The 15954-nt window shown below is 39.7% G+C and overlaps 1 protein-coding gene across 3 annotated transcripts in view; it reads right to left on the bottom strand.

Annotated features, from left to right (window-relative positions):
* Positions 1-15338, bottom strand: part of aff1 (AF4/FMR2 family member 1) — a 139058-nt gene extending 123720 nt beyond the window's left edge. The window contains exon 1 of one of the 3 annotated variants that reach the window (XM_002941497.5): positions 14936-15335. In XM_002941497.5, coding sequence (XP_002941543.3) covers positions 14936-14961 — 26 coding nt within the window. In that variant the 5' untranslated portion in view covers positions 14962-15335. Of the gene's footprint in view, positions 1-11449; positions 11552-14935 lie in introns of those variants that run through there. The other 2 variants (XM_031903522.1, XM_018097477.2) reach the window with 2 other exon arrangements.
* Positions 15339-15954: the final 616 nt, after the last annotated feature.

Raw genomic sequence — 15954 nt, forward strand, 5'->3', positions numbered from 1 at the left:
TTGCCATCTAGGTGGTATCTAGGAAGTGCTGAACAGAAAGTTAAAGGAATTGTAATTAAAAATCTGACCTGTCAATCACATATTGCCTCCCCTGCCTAAGGCATAGAGGCAGGGCAGGCAATATGTGATTGACAGCTCAGATTTTTAAATTCAATTATAACAGGTAGGATGATTTAATTTAAAAGAATATCGTCTGCATCAGAATTCCTGCTCTCAGAAAATTCCTTCAGGGCATGGCTCAGTTCGCTCCTCTCTGCTCTCTTCTCCCTCCTATCTCTGCTGTAATCTGAGCCCAGATCTGTCCCCTGCTGCCTGGAAGAGAAGTTAGATCAAGCTAAAATAGTAAACAGCTGTTATTTTAGCTTGGTCTTCATAGCCTCCTGCTGCAGCTTAGCTGTTGGTAGCTCAGATAACACATTCCTAAGGGGGGGGGGTTGGCAATAGACTCAATTATCATCAAATAATTCAAATTTTTAAATATGATTCCCTTTTTCTCTGTAATAAAACATAACCTTGTACCTGATCCCAACTAAGATATAATTAATCCTTATCGGGGGCAAAAAAAATTGTACGGAGTCTATTTAAAGTTAAAATGATAGAATTATAGTATGGTGATCCAAATTATGGAAAGATCCCTTATCTGAAAAACCCCAGGTCCCAAGCATTCTGGATAACAGGTCCCATACCCGTAATCAAATGCAGCGTACAGTGTCGGACTGGCCCACCAGGGAAAAAATAAAATTCCTGTTGGGCCCAGGTGGGCCTATACCATGGTCATTACCCATTTCTATATGAGAAGAAATAGAAATCGAGAAAAGGATTGATGATAGTATGTAAAAATAAGTGATCCATAGATTAAAGGAAGTGAGTGAGCAAGAAAGGAAAGATAGCCTGGAGAGTGGGTCTGTGGTCTAAGGTTTTCTGGTGGGCCCCTGGCATCCCATTTCAAAACTGGCAGCGTCTGAAGCACCAATACCAAGAAGATACCAAAAACATACAATAAAACCCTCAATATGAGTATGAAACCAACAGAAGGTCCCATGAGGTAATGCTTAGCGAGACGTTGGAATGCAAGATATATTGAGGCAACTAAACTTGAAATATAAGTTATTCAGCTGTTTAGAAAAAAGAAGCTTTCATCTCAATAGTGTATATAAATACAGATATTTTATTTTGTATGTTGCACTTTCCAAAAGTCTGTAATCTTTTACTGCAAGACACAGCAGTAACAAGTGATAAGGACATGTTAATATGCTATTGCTTATGCTATGCATAAGGGTCATGACACATGGGAGATTAGTCGCCCGTGGTTAAATCTACTGCAGGAGGAATCTTTGGGCCACTTTAGAAAACAAAGTGCAATATATGCCTTCCCACCGGCATTTTTACTGGCAGTGGGAAGTCATTTCGGGAATATATGTCACCTGCAGTAGCTGCGATTTAACCGCAGCTACCGCGACTGATCTTCCCATGGGTCATGGCCCTAATACAAAATCCTATCAATTAAGAAAAGTCTTAACATCTATTAAATTAAGAAAAATGTTATAAAAAATAATCAATAACCTTGATAATTGTAAGAGCAATGTATAGCAATACTAGGTTTTTCCTGGTTATTTTTTCTAAAATGCACTAATATATGGCTAAAATCTGTTATTTCTGTGTTTTTCCCATTCAGAATATATGGATATATTACATGTCCTCAGGGGTTAAAGGAACAGTAACAACAACATTTTTTATTACAGAATTTGCATTTAAATTACTTTTATAATAGGTACATCTTACGCCACCTTACATTTTTCAATAGCTTCACCCACAAATACACTTACAAAATCTACTGCATAGTTCTGCTACGATTTCTAAAAAAAAGTGATTGGGCACTTCTTCTCTAAACCAGAAGTCAGCAGTCCTGACAACTTTGAAGTTGAGGATCTACTTTAAAGGGGGTGTTCACCTTCAGACAATAGGAGCCTTTGATTAAGTTCTGGGTAAGCATGAAACACGTTAGGCAAGGGATTATTGTTGCTTTTTAATTGACTGAAATAAATTTTACATTTTTTGCTTACTTAGAGTGGTATTCAAGTTTATAATTGTGTTTAGTCGAATTGGAACAGCCCGTCACAAAAAAACTTTTTGTAATTCATCTTTATTATTTAAAATTTTTCATTTTCAAGCTACAAACTAAAATCAGTGCTGCCTGTTTAAGCTCGCATTCAAACTTTATAGTGCACGTGTGCTATTTGCAGATGTTAACTCAAAATTAGAAAATTGGAAACTTATTGCTTCACAGGCAAAGACTAATCCCAAACATTTTTCTAAGATTTTTGTAGCTAACAATATGTCTAATTCCAGGCAGTATCATTCCATGACTGTTACAGCAATTAAAGGAGAACTAAATCCTAAAAATGAATATGGCTAGAAATTACATTTTATATAATAAATAGACTGGAGTGGCTTAAAGTTTCAGCATCTCTATAGTAGTAATGATAGGTCTTCATAGTTGTCACAGTAGCTTCATATCTTGGATTCTGTTAGAACTGTCTGGGACAGTGCACATGCTTAGTGTGCTCTGAGCAACTGTTGAGAAGCTAAGCTTAGGGGTTGTTGCAAATTATCAAGCAGAAAATGAGATATGTCTGTCATATAAGCTTCAGGGTTAATTATTCAGTTCTGATGCAGTTGCCCTGGTTTCAGATCTGTTATTTAATGGGAATCTGAATGAATTACTAATCAGCTGTTACATTTATATTCTATCCATGCAATATATTAAGCTCAGTACGTCAAAGCAGCACAGAGCATGTGCAGGGAATCAACAGAAAAGAAGATGGGTAGTTACTGGGAATCTGTGGAGGCACAGATCTTCCCTTCTAAAGGGCTGTGGTTGCCTTAGGCTGGTACAAAAGCCCAAAAGATAATGTACAACATTTCTGCCCTACTTTTTTAGTTAGGCTTTCATTCTCCTTTAAATTTGCCTTCTTAAAAATCTCTGGTTAGGCCTCACCTTGAATATGCAGTGCAGTTTTAGGCTCCAGTCCTTAAGAAGGATATAAATGAGCTGGAGAGAGTGCAGAGACGTGCAGCTAAACTACTTCGGGGGGGGGGGGTGATTTAAATATGAGGATAGACTGCCATGGTGTGCTTAATCATTTATTCTTTAATACAATAGAGTAGTCATGACTTTCAGCAGCACTTCTCAGCTTAACATCAGTGGTTGACAAAGGATATGGTATTTGAATGTTCCAGGGCCTAATGGAATACACCTTTGAGTAATTAGTTCAGTTTTAGCCAGGTCTTTGTCTCATTTTGCGAGACCTGCCCCCATATGTAATAAAACGCACTAAGTTTGCCCAGGAGCAGTAACTCATAGCCACCAATAAGATGTTTGCTTTTAAACAGGTGACCAGTAAATCATACACCAATCTTATTGCTAGGATCACAAGAAGGTACGGCCATTTTAAAATATAGGAGCTATATTTATATATTATATATTGATACACGGGTATTGGATCAAATATGCGGAAACATGTAATCCAGTAAGCTCTGAACTACAGAAAGGCCATCTCCCATTTTAATAAAATAATTAAAATTGTCTGTGTTAATAAAACATTTATTACTTGATCCCAACTATGATACAATTAAGGACCCCATACCTGGAAAAACCCAGGTCCCAAGCATTTCAGAAAGCAGATTCAATACCTATATAAAGTAAGGGGAAACATAGCTTGGAAATACAATTTACTTTTTCACACCATCGTTTTCCATGTAAAAGTTAAATAAAAGTTATAAAGGGTTGAAGCACTTGCATCTTGCAGTTTTATTGTGCTACAGTTTCTAAACATTATGTCTATGAAGATTTTCTTGAAAACATTTCACCACACCAATCCGAGTGGCTTCTTCAGTTCAAATGAGTGGTAGGGGTAAGGGATTCCCAGGTTCCTTGGTGTCAATCTTTCAAAGGAAATGTGAATGGTTGTGAAACCGCCGGGGTAAGGACGTCAAATCGGCATTGTAAGTTGCTGACAAGTGGTGTCACAGGTCCCCTCCTCTGTTCACGAATGTTTTTTCTAGTCTGGCCTCTTTCAAACCATATGTCTTCTCGGTCCAAAATATGCATGTTATTGTCCTCAAAAGAGTGTCCCTTTTCTTTGAGATGTATATTGACTGCCCTGTCTTGTCCTGAGGAGTTAGCCCTCCTATTTTGGGCCATTCTTCACTACACTGCACAGCATACACCAGTATAGTAATGAACAGAGAAGGCTGCCTGCGACACTGCATGTCAGCAGCTTACCTTAGCCCGGCGGTTTTACAACAATTCACTCTTCCAGTCATGTACTCTGAAACACCTGCCTCAATGAGAATCATAGTACTATTGTGACTAGATCATATTTTCTTACACCTGTGAGTTTCAGCCAACATTTAACTAAATATGTTCAACTGAACCATTGTGATTGTTGGATGTCTGTGACTGTACTATCCTCAAGGGTTTAAATGCCAGGGAATTCCCTACCACTTATTTAAACTGAAGAAGCCACTCAATGAGTGGTGAACTGTTTGCAAGACAACTCTGAAAAGTCCAGTTGTTTTAGACTTAATTCTACTAGATACTAGTTTCTAAGCTACATCAAGCTTACTTAGTTTTCAGCTTTCCTTCTCCTTTAACTTTTTGCTCCTTTCTCAGGGCACAAGTGGCAACTTCTATCAGGACGAGGTGCAAATTACAAAAAACATGGGGCTTTGGATGAAAGATAGGGCCTAAGAATTTATTCTTCCTGGTATTATTTATAAATTATTACAATTGAAAGAGCCTTTTTAATGAATTACTTGAGCTGGCCTGCTAAGGCCTTATTTACTTATTTAGCCTTATTTACTTTGCATGCATCTAAAATTGCAAAAAAAAAAACTCACTAGCTACAAATATAGTTTCAGTTTTTCCAATAGCCCTCTCACAAAAATTTTGTGGAATTGCTGCAAAAATAAATTGCAGGCCTAAACTACTATATTTAGTAAAAAACAATCTGATGGCCACTTTGTTTTTGAAAGTTATAAAAAAGCACTGTCATAAATATAATTGTTACTGAACTTACATACAACTGCAACATTGATATTTCTAGTGTCAGGTACACTGTAAAGCTCAATGGTTAAAATGGTGGGTAACCATTTAGGGCTTAAAGGAACAGTAACACCAAAAAATGAAAGTGTATAAAAGTAACTAAAATATAATGTGCTGCTGCCCTGCACTGGTAAAAGTTGTGTGTTTACTTCAGAAAGTCTACTATAAGGGCTCTGGTACACGGGGAGATTAGTCGCCCGCGGCAAAACTCCCTGCTCGCGGGCGACTAATCTCCCCGAGTTGCCTTCCCTCTGCCATCCCACCGGCGAACATGTAAGTCGCCGGCGGGATGGCAGACGCGGCGGCGCGATTTCGGGAAATCGCCGAAAAAGACTCGCGAGTCTTTTTCGGCGATTTGCGCGAAATCGCGCTGCCGCGTCTGCCATCCCGCCGGCGACTTACATGTTCGCCGGTGGGATGGCAGAGGGAAGGCAACTCGGGGAGATTAGTCGCCCGCGAGCAGGGAGTTTTGCCGCGGGCGACTAATCTCCCCGTGTACCAGAGCCCTAATTTATATAAATAAGCTGCTAAGAAGCCATGGAGGCAGCAATTCAAAGGAGAAAAGGCACAGGCACATAGCAGATAACAGATAAAACACTATTGTATTCTACAGAACTTATCTGTTATCTGCTATGTAACCTGTGCCTTTTCTCCTTTTTTCCAGCTTGAATGGCTGCCCCCGTGGCTACACAGCAGCTTATTATATAAATTATAGTAGTGTTACTGTAGCAAACACACCAGTTTTACCAGTGCAGGGCAACAGTGCATTATATTTTTATTACTTTAAATCTCTTTCATTTTTTGGTGTTACTGTTCCTTTAAGTTATATAGATTACAGTATCTGAGCCACTCCTAGCAATCATGACTTATGTGATTAAATATGGTGATAGATGAAGTTTGTAACTTTATGTGAAAGTGGAACCGTGTAGCATTAATCTGGTGAAAGTTAATCTGGTACAGGTATAGGAGCATCCAGAATGCTCGGGACCAAGGGTATTCCGGATAAGGGGTCTTTCCGTAATTTGGATCTCCATACCTTATGTCTACTAAAAAAAAAAATCAATAAAACATTAATTAAACCCAATAGGGTTGTTTTGCATCCAATAAGGATTAATTATATCTTAGTTGGGATCAAGTACAATGTACTGTTTTATTATTGTAGAGCAGTGCTGTCCAACTTCTGTTGTACCGAGGGCCGGAATATTTCCGACCTACGTGGTGGAGGGCCGATAATGGAAGCCAGTTTTGACCACTCCCCTTTTTGAAACCGCACCCACTTGAAACCAAACCCATGTTATCACATGACCATACCCATTTTAATGGTTGTAGTACAGCAAAAACCTGCCATACTCTGCCTGCCCTACCCTGCCTGTGTGTGCCATACTCTGCCTGCCCTACCCTGCCTGTGTGTGCCATACTCTGCCTGCCCTACTTTCACTGTGTGTGCCATACTTGGCCTGTGTGTGCCATACTCTGCCTGCCCTACTCAGCCTGTGTGTGCCATTCTTGGCTGGTTTGTGCCAAACTTGGCCTGTGTGTGCCATACTCTGCCTGCCCTACTCTGCCTGTGTGTGCCATACTCTGCCTTCCCTACCCTGCCTGTGTGTGCCATACTCTGCCTGCCCTACTCTTCCTGTGTGTGCCATACTCTGCCTTCCCTACCCTGCCTGTGTGTGCCATACTCTGCTTGCCCTATGATGCCTGTGTGTATGGCACACACAGGCAGCCTACAGTGACACAATGCTGGCACTGCTCCTACAGTCTGCACAATAACTATATATTAAAAAACTTTTTAATTGCAGTACCACCTCAGTATATGTTCTTTTTGTAGTGTGCAGGGATTATTTGTGGGTTTCTACTGCTCCTGAGGTGTGAACAGTTGAACAATGGGGGTGATTACAGCCTGAGCCTGAGGTGGGAACACTGCAGGGGGAAAACAATGCAAGGATTAAAAGGTGTGAACAACACAGGGGATTACATATTTAAACAATACAGAGGGATTACAGCCTGAATCTGAGGTGAGAACCATGCAGGGGGGCAGTTAATCACAGTACTGATACCATTTAAAGCTTACACAAGAGTAAGCCATCAAAGCAGCCAGACAGGTGGGGGGCCACACAGAGGGGGGTCGCGGGCCGCATGCGGCCCGCGGGCCGCCAGTTGGACAGCACTGTTGTAGAGAAAAAGAAAAACAGTTTTAACCTTTTTAGTGCCATAGGACGTAGATTCTACGTCCTAGGTACCAAGGGACCAAAGTGCCATAGAACGTAGAATCTACGTCCTACAGCACTAACGGGTTTACAAGCGCTGCGCTCGCTTTTAAAGCAGCGCAGCGCTTGTAAAGCCTGCACAACCCCCTAGGCAACGAGCAAATGAACACATACTCACCGATCCGGTCCCCCAGCACCGCCGATCCGGTCCCTCAGCCAATGACAGCAGTGGACACGCATTGATGATGTGTCCACTGCTGTCCCTTTAATTGTCGCCGCCCCCGCCGTCGCCTCTTCACTCCTGCTGCCACGTGAGACTGCTGGAGCCCCCCTGCTGCCTTCCTGCTGGATTGGTCGCCCTGATCGCCTGCCTGCATTGTGTAAGCTGAACTACAACTCTCTAACCACTGTTTATTTTGCTTATTTCTATCTCAACTGTCTAAAATTTTTTTTTTTTTCCATTTCTTCTTCTATCTGTCATTATTACACTTTTACACACATACACACTTATTTACAACTTTCCCAAGCACACACAGACACTTACACACACACTTACACTTTTTTTTTTTTTCTTTCTTTCTTTTCTTTTCTTTCTTTCTTTGCTTTCTTTGGCAGTCTTTTTTTTTACTAAAACTTTATTTCTGATCTTGCTCTATAATTATCTGATTTATTTGGTTGCATTTTAGTGTTTTTTTTGCATTTTCATAATTGATTTCTGTTTCTGAATTATTCTATTGCACTGTAACTTTTGTATTGCTATTGGGTGCTGAATTTGCAGTGACATCGGTGGATCCAGGGCTCTGACCACCGATTTTATTGCAATAATTGTTCTTCTGTTGGTTTGAGTGGTTTTTATTTGAATTTACTGATTTTATGGTGTTTTATCTTTGCATTGTTCTTTATTGTGTATTTAGTGCCCCAAAAAGGTTGCTTTTGCAGTGACATTGGTGGATCCAGGGCTCTGACCACCGATTTCATTGCAATTATTGTTCTTTGATTGCTTTTAGTGGTTTTATTCCATTTTAACTTCATTTGATTTCAGTTGTTCTAGAAAGGTCCAGAGGTGCTAAGATTGTTCTGGTAGTTTCTATTGCCAAGGGTTAGGCTGATGCCACACATGGCGTAGGGCTGATTTTTTCAGCAAGTGGAAAAACGCTTGCCGAAAATTCAGCCCTACGCCTGCTACTTGTTCCTGCACCCGAATGAATGGAATACGCTCGGGTGCAGGCACATGTAGCCGATATACGCATGAAAACGCGAGACTTTGCATTCCCACGCGTTTTCATGCGTATATCGGCTACATGTGCCTGCACCCGAGCGTATTCCATTCATTCGGGTGCAGGCAAAAAAAAAGGGGTGCATAGAGTGCAGCCCCAATATTATGCATTTTCAGGTTTGGCGGCCATGTACTTATGTGCACCCATACATATGGGGTATCGTTTTATTCAGGGGAACTTGCAGATTTATGGTTAGTAAGTTTTTGGTAGTTGCCATGGAGATTTTGGGGAGAAATCTAGGTTTGTATCTGGTTTTTCCTTGATTTCTGACCAAAGCGCTGACTTCTGCAAGGGACTGCGGCCACAATTTTCCATGTAGAAAGAGAAGAGTAGTGTCTTTGAATAGCTGAAGCTGTGCACTTTTCATAAATATATAGTTTGCGGGGGTTATTTCACAGGTAGGGGGGTGTTTAGACTAAATAACTGCAGGTAGAGCACATAGAGCACAGACCCCCCTTATGCATTGCCCCTGTTTGGGGGCATTTGGTGGCCACGTCTTTATGTGCACCCATACATATGGGGTATCGTTTTATTCAGGGGAACTTGCAAATTGAGGTTTAGTAAGTTTTTGGTAGTTGCCATGGAGATTTTGGGGAGAAATCTAGGTTTGTATCTGGTTTTTCCTTGATTTCTGACCAAAATCTAGGTTTGTATCTGGTTTTTCCTTGATTTCTGACCAAAGCGCTGACTTCTGCAAGGGACTGCGGCCACAATTTTCCATGTAGAAAGAGAAGAGTGGTGTCTCTGAATAGCTGAAGGTGTGCACTTTTCGTAAATATATAGATTGTGGGGGTTATTTCACAGGTAGGGGAGGTTAACACTGAAAAACTGCAGGTAGTGCACATAGAGCGCAGCCCCCAAAATTTCAACTGAAATTGCCCTTATGCATTGCCCCTGTTTTGGGGCATTTGGTGGCCACGTCTTTATGTGCACCCATACATATGGGGTATTGTTTTATTCAGGGGAACTTGCAGATTAATGGTTAGTAAGTTTTTGGTAGTTGCCATGGAGATTTTGGGGAGAAATCTAGGTTTGTATCTGGTTTTTCCTTGATTTCTGACCAAAGCGCTGACTTCTGCAAGGGACTGCGGCCACAATTTTCCATGTAGAAAGAGAAGAGTGGTGTCTCTGAATAGCTGAAGGTGTGCACTTTTTGGAAATATATAGTTTGCGGGGGTTATTTTACAGGTAGGGGGGGTTAACACTGAAAAACTGCAGGTAGTGCACATAGAGCACAGCACCCACATTTTTAGCTGTAATTGCCCTTGTGCATTGCCCCTGCTTTGGAGTGTTTGGTGCCCATGTCTTTATGTGCACCCATACATATGGGGCATCATTTTATTCAGTAGAAGTTTGTCTTTCAAATTTGCCTTTGTTAGAAAATTTTTATGAGATTTTTTTTTGTCAAATCCACATTTGATCATGCGTCCAAGTTTACGTTTTAGAAAAAAAAAAATGTCAAAAAAACTTCCAAATTTCACAATGCACTGACAAAAGGTATTTGGCTTTTGAGTGAAAACTACATTGCACCTAGAAACCTGAAGGTCTGTAGTTTCTAAAGATACCAAACATGAGGGGATATTTTAGATTTACATATAAGTTATGCTGCATCAACTGTTACAAGTGCTTTTCCGCTTTGTTCTGGTGTGATATTGTACAAAGTATTTCTTTAGTTTGGGGGTTACTTCTGGACAGGAACTGTGGGGTACCACCACATATTTGGTATCGTTGGACTTGGGAGTATCAGGGCTTTTACAAACAACAAAAAAAAGTGTGTAAAATTAACTTTTCTATGGAAAAAAAACTCAAAATATACAGAAATTTTTCATAATTTTTTTTTTTTTTTACATAATTCACCCAAAATACACATCATATCTCCAGAAAAGTTATAAAATTTGGTATGTATGTCGAAGCCCAATTAGTGACGAAAAAAACGATATATAATTTCCCTAGTTTCATGGAGGTTTTCCTACCAAAAAACATTGTTAAAGCGAATGAGTACAAAATGCTTAAAAAACGTCTGGCACTGGGGGGAACCGAAATGACGAATTCGGCTGGCACTTAAAGGGTTAAAATTCTGAATTATTTGATTAAAATGGAGTCTATGGGAGACGGGCTATCCTTAATTCGGAGCTTTCTGGATAATGGGTTTCCAAATAAGGGATCCCTTACCTGTACACTTTTTATTCATTTGGCTTTATTAAACAACTTTATTGAGGCAATTAGAAGCTAATCTACCTTTATTGCTCCCCTAATCCCAACTGCTTTGCACTATGCCCTCACCAATCCCGCTATGTTATCCATTGATAACCAGCTAATCATCTGGTCAAGAAGTTACCCACTCCACAGCCAATCACTGTTAGAGGTGAATAAAATTCTACATGGTGAGGTTGTGTAATGTGCAGAGGGCTGATACAGAACACAATTCTTTGACTGTGATTTTTTTTTCTTTTTTTACAATTTGCCCCTAACAACTTAACGTCCTGGGATGGGCTTTTGTGGCCTTCACACAAATTCAGGTCCTGGTTGTGAACACTTTTACCAACAGGTGCACCAGAGCTTTTAAACACAGAATTTATGTGGAAAGAAAAACTTAACAGTTTTTTTTTATACACTGTAAAATATATAATATACAATTAATTTTGTGCCACAATTTGGCATGAAGCATTTATAATTATGTGTTCATTATGGCTGGTGGCCCCTCTACTGACACTGACCAGATTTGCATTCGATTTTAAGCATTTATACTTAACTTATCCAAAAATTAACAATGTATGGCCACCTTTGTAATGTTCTGTTTGTTCGGCCTGACAATAAACCAAATTGTCCTACAAAATTTCAGCATGTATAATCACCTTAAGGTCACGTTCTCACATAGTAGGGTCAGTGGCCAATTAACCTGCCTTTATGTTTTTTGATTGTGCAAGGAAACTGAAGAAGCCGAAGAAATCCATGCAGACACTGGGAAAACATACATAACATTAGGCACTGAAAAACATTCTCTCTCAGGCCAATGTCTGCAACATAGACGTGAGCTAGCATGCAACATAGCTCGCTTCATGTGCCATTATATAGATGGTATAAAATGATCAGTCTTTAATGTGATATTTACAAGTCAAACTTCATAAAATCTTCACATTACACAGGGATTAGTGTGATCCAGTGGCATTGGGGTCATGTGTTACCCTCCTGTACACAAAACCCTTTCTGAAGTGCCTATACTACTTACATTTTTGTTTACACTTAAAAAGATCTTTGTACTCTATTCTTCACATGCATTATAACCAAGGACTGAGCAAAACCTTCAATAATTATGATTTTATAAAAAGAAACTTTTTAAACTTTCCAGATAATGCCTTGCCACTGCATAACATTAGGATTGCTGCAAGTAAAACATATAACTCGTGGCGATCTAGCTTAATCACGGGACATTTTTGGGAGATTTGTTCCCCATGTTGTTACCGCACAAGTAGAAAAGAGAAAAATGCATCAGTTTATTTTTAGGCATCAAAAATCTTAAAAGATTAATTTTTTATTGAACACCATTTTTTCTACACAGGTATAGGACCCATTATCCAGAATGCTCGGGACCAAAGGTATTTCAGATAAGGGTTCTTTCCGTAATTTGGATCTCCATACCTCAAGTCTAATAAAAAAATCAATAAAACATGAATTAAACCCAACAGAATTGCTTTGCCTCTAATAATGATTAACTATATCTTGGTTGGGATCAAGTACATGGTACTGTTTTATTTTTACAGAGAAAACAATATCAATTTTAAAAATCTGAATTATTTGATTCAAATGGAGTCTATGGGAAACGGGCTTTCCATAATTCGGAGCTTTCTGGATAACAGGTTTCCGGATAACGGATTCCATATCTGTACTGCAGAAGTTGCTCTCTGCCGCTTGCAAAATATGTCCAAAATTGCTCCATATTGACCTGAAAGTGAGTTTCCTACTCTAAACTGACTTACCTTTAATTGTAGCATTCAATGTTTCTGGCCAAAATTTAGCTAATAAACATAAAAATTCACTCTCTGGCAATTAACATAGAAGATAATGAATAAAAAAATGCCCATTTTGTTGCTAAATGTTGAAGCTATAGAACACACATAAAACTAAAAAAATCAGGAATTTTCCTTTCGCACTTTTGTCCTTTGATGAGAACTGTAAAGTGCAGAAAATTCAAATAATTCAAAATGTGCCTTGTACATTTTAGCAATTATCTGTTTAGCTGTGCTCTTATTTGAGACGACTTTTGCCTGCAAATGAGTGTCTGTTGGGCCTGAATCCTATGACATACAGAAGTGATATATAATATGAGTGGCTTTTCTGGCAAACTCAACAGCTCATTAAAAGTTTCTAAAGCACTGGAAAGGGGGCTGGGAGGTCACCAAAGATATCATTAGAAAAAGCAGGACATTTCTAGCTCTATAAAAGGCTGCACAGTGGTGATCGCTGGGTCAGCAAACTGGTCACTCACCACAGCCTGACAGATGAGTCAGGACCACAGTGATGGCTCTCAGCTCTCCAACTGCCACAGCAGCTTTCACCTTAACGGTGTGCATGCACAAAGAGAATTTACATCATTGTTCCTGGAATTCTATGTACCTTAAATATAAAAAAGTGAGCAGGTCAACTTCACAGCATTACACATTCACTGCTGCTTATATTGAAATAAATGTTATTAATTAAAAAGTATAACTTTAATGTATGTTTTTCAGTTAAAAACTGGTTTTGAAGGTTTAAAATATAAATTGTACATAAGGACAGCCTTTTTGAGTCCACTGTGTATATCTATAATGACCCCAAAGTTCTACACTAAAATAACTGCAACAATTCTGCATTTTACATATTTTGTTTGTTACAAAAATTAAAACTTCAATTTCCATGCATATATCAGTCCATTAACAAATACATAACAGTACATCATTAATTTATATTGTAAGCTCTACAGTGCTGGGATTTCCTTTCATCTGTGTCTGTCATTGTAACAGTACATTTTATTTATTGCATTGTTTCTTCACTCATTAATTCTATTTGCCATGTATATACAAGTAGAGCCATAAAACAAAGGTATATACATAAATACATATCAATTCTTATCAAATACTTTGTTTCCTAAACATATTAAAGTACTACTTGATATCTTTGTGATACCACAAAGAATTGGTTAGAGACAATCCTAAATTAGTTACAAAAGTAGCAAAAAGAAAATTGAGGTCTCTGAGCTGGATGTGGTCCTCCATACAATTTTTATAGTTCTGTCTTCCAAAAGGGGCGAACATATGACATCATTTTAATAGAAACCAGTTGGTGAACATGTGGTTTTTTTAAATAATCAGTATATGGAAAAAGTTTGGCATTACTGGACCAAAGCAATAACCATTCTGGAAATAACTGATCTTTGTTATTTCTGTAACCCCCAACTCAGGTTCACCATATTAACACAAAAAAAATCTAAAAGATCTTAAAATATATATATACAAATAGTCTGGTTTAGACAAATACCATCAAATTTTTGGGCCATCCTTCAGTTAAATATAGAAACAAGTGCAATGTTATACAGAGAGGGTTAATAAGCAGCGTGTAGCTGTCTCCAGCTTTCCCCTCCTCCTCCCCCTGTTGCACACAGAGCCAGCCACCACTGACTGTGTCCTGTAATTACCAGCTAGGAAGTGCAGCAGGTTCTGTTAAATGAATTATAAGTTCGCAGCATTTACAGTTACTTTGTTTGGTAAACTCATCATTCTCAGTGCACCCACCAGCCCCAAATGTGTCAATGGCACTTTTATAAATTAACCCCGACCCAAAATACCAACGCACTACCTCCCTCCCACTCCAAACACTCAACAAAGTCATATCTCCCCCTCCCTGTCCCTTCTCAAACATCCAATTCTCTACCCCTCAACGTCCACCACCCCAGGTTACCTATAGGACAGTATTTTGCTCCATTCTTTTCTGGGGCCCTGAAAAGCAGCATTTAGTAATGACCATTTTGTGGGTTACCCCATCTACTTGTCCAGTATTGATGAATGCCAAGTGGGTATGTGACAATCCACTATATGATTCTTCTTCTATGCAAATTTCACCCATGAATTGTGTTGACAGCATTTATAATTAGCCTAGAAAAACAGGACCCCGTGGCTCGCCAGACATTGAACTACAACTATCACTAGTTACGGCCAGGCGGATTTAGGAGGGGTACTACAGTTAAGGATTATCTGCACTATAAAGCAAACATTTGTGGGTAGTAAAAGGCACAACCCAATCAATTAATGCATTGGGAAATAACTTTTGCTATTAGACGCAACAGTAACGCACTGGCACTGGCTTACCTTGACTGGGCAGACTGGGCAGCCATAGCGAAGTTTTGTCATGCAAGGCTTCTAGAGTCCATGAGGTTAGCCGTCTGCGATACCCGCGTGCCCCCTTCGGACCTCTCAGCTGTTTAGAAGTCACATTATGCTGCCTTCCTATTCCCCACTGTACTCTCGCAGCAGCTCTGCCCTTTGCACTTACACCAGGCTCCCTGCAGCAGCGCTCGAACACCACTCCCGCCCACCTAGCGTTCTGCGACACGCCCCCACGTCAGCTGGGCAGGAACACAGCCGTGTTGTAGGTGGGGCTGAACTGGCAAAGTCACCTCCCATGTGCTGGTAAAATGGTTTTGGCACCGAAGGAGAATTCATTAACCACTACAATTATACGGCTTTAGCCGCCAACCCACTGTTTACCACCACACGCAAGCCGAACATAAATAGTTATAGCCAGCGCAATAATACAACCAGTCTCCCCTTATGCCGCCCTCCTAGTACTATACATAGCCTTCTAAAGAGGTGTCGGGAAAGGCGACCGTTGATTGGTTTACAGCTGCTGTCTGGTGTGTCTGCTTAGCCAATTGCAGCTTACATTAAGCTTTGCAAGGGTCAGCTCGAGTTTGATGGTAGCTCTTAAAGAGCTTCGCAATAGTTCTTTCAATTTTTTCATGTAATTATAAGCTGTACATAATTGTGACTTGTCTCTACTGAAAGAGTTGGTTAGAGAATTAAGTTTCCATGGGAATGATGACGAACTATCAAAACAAGGAGCTGAGATGTTTGCATGCTGTAAAGGGACATTTATTATTTATGTTCTTAGTTGTTTAAACAGACTCATCTGTCACGCTATTTGTGCTCTTCCACAAGGTTTTTTAATGGCGTATGGTTAGTTGAGCCTTTCTTTCCAAAGGCAAACTAATGTTAAAAAATTGTTCAAAGTTTAAAATATCACGCCTTCCAACTGTATGCTTCTGCAATTCTTCCTTCAGTATTACCCACATACTGGTCGCTATGTGTTCTTCCACTGGCAAATTTTG

Source organism: Xenopus tropicalis, chromosome 1 (assembly GCF_000004195.4).
Source record: "Xenopus tropicalis strain Nigerian chromosome 1, UCB_Xtro_10.0, whole genome shotgun sequence".
Taxonomy (NCBI): Eukaryota; Metazoa; Chordata; class Amphibia; order Anura; family Pipidae; genus Xenopus; species Xenopus tropicalis.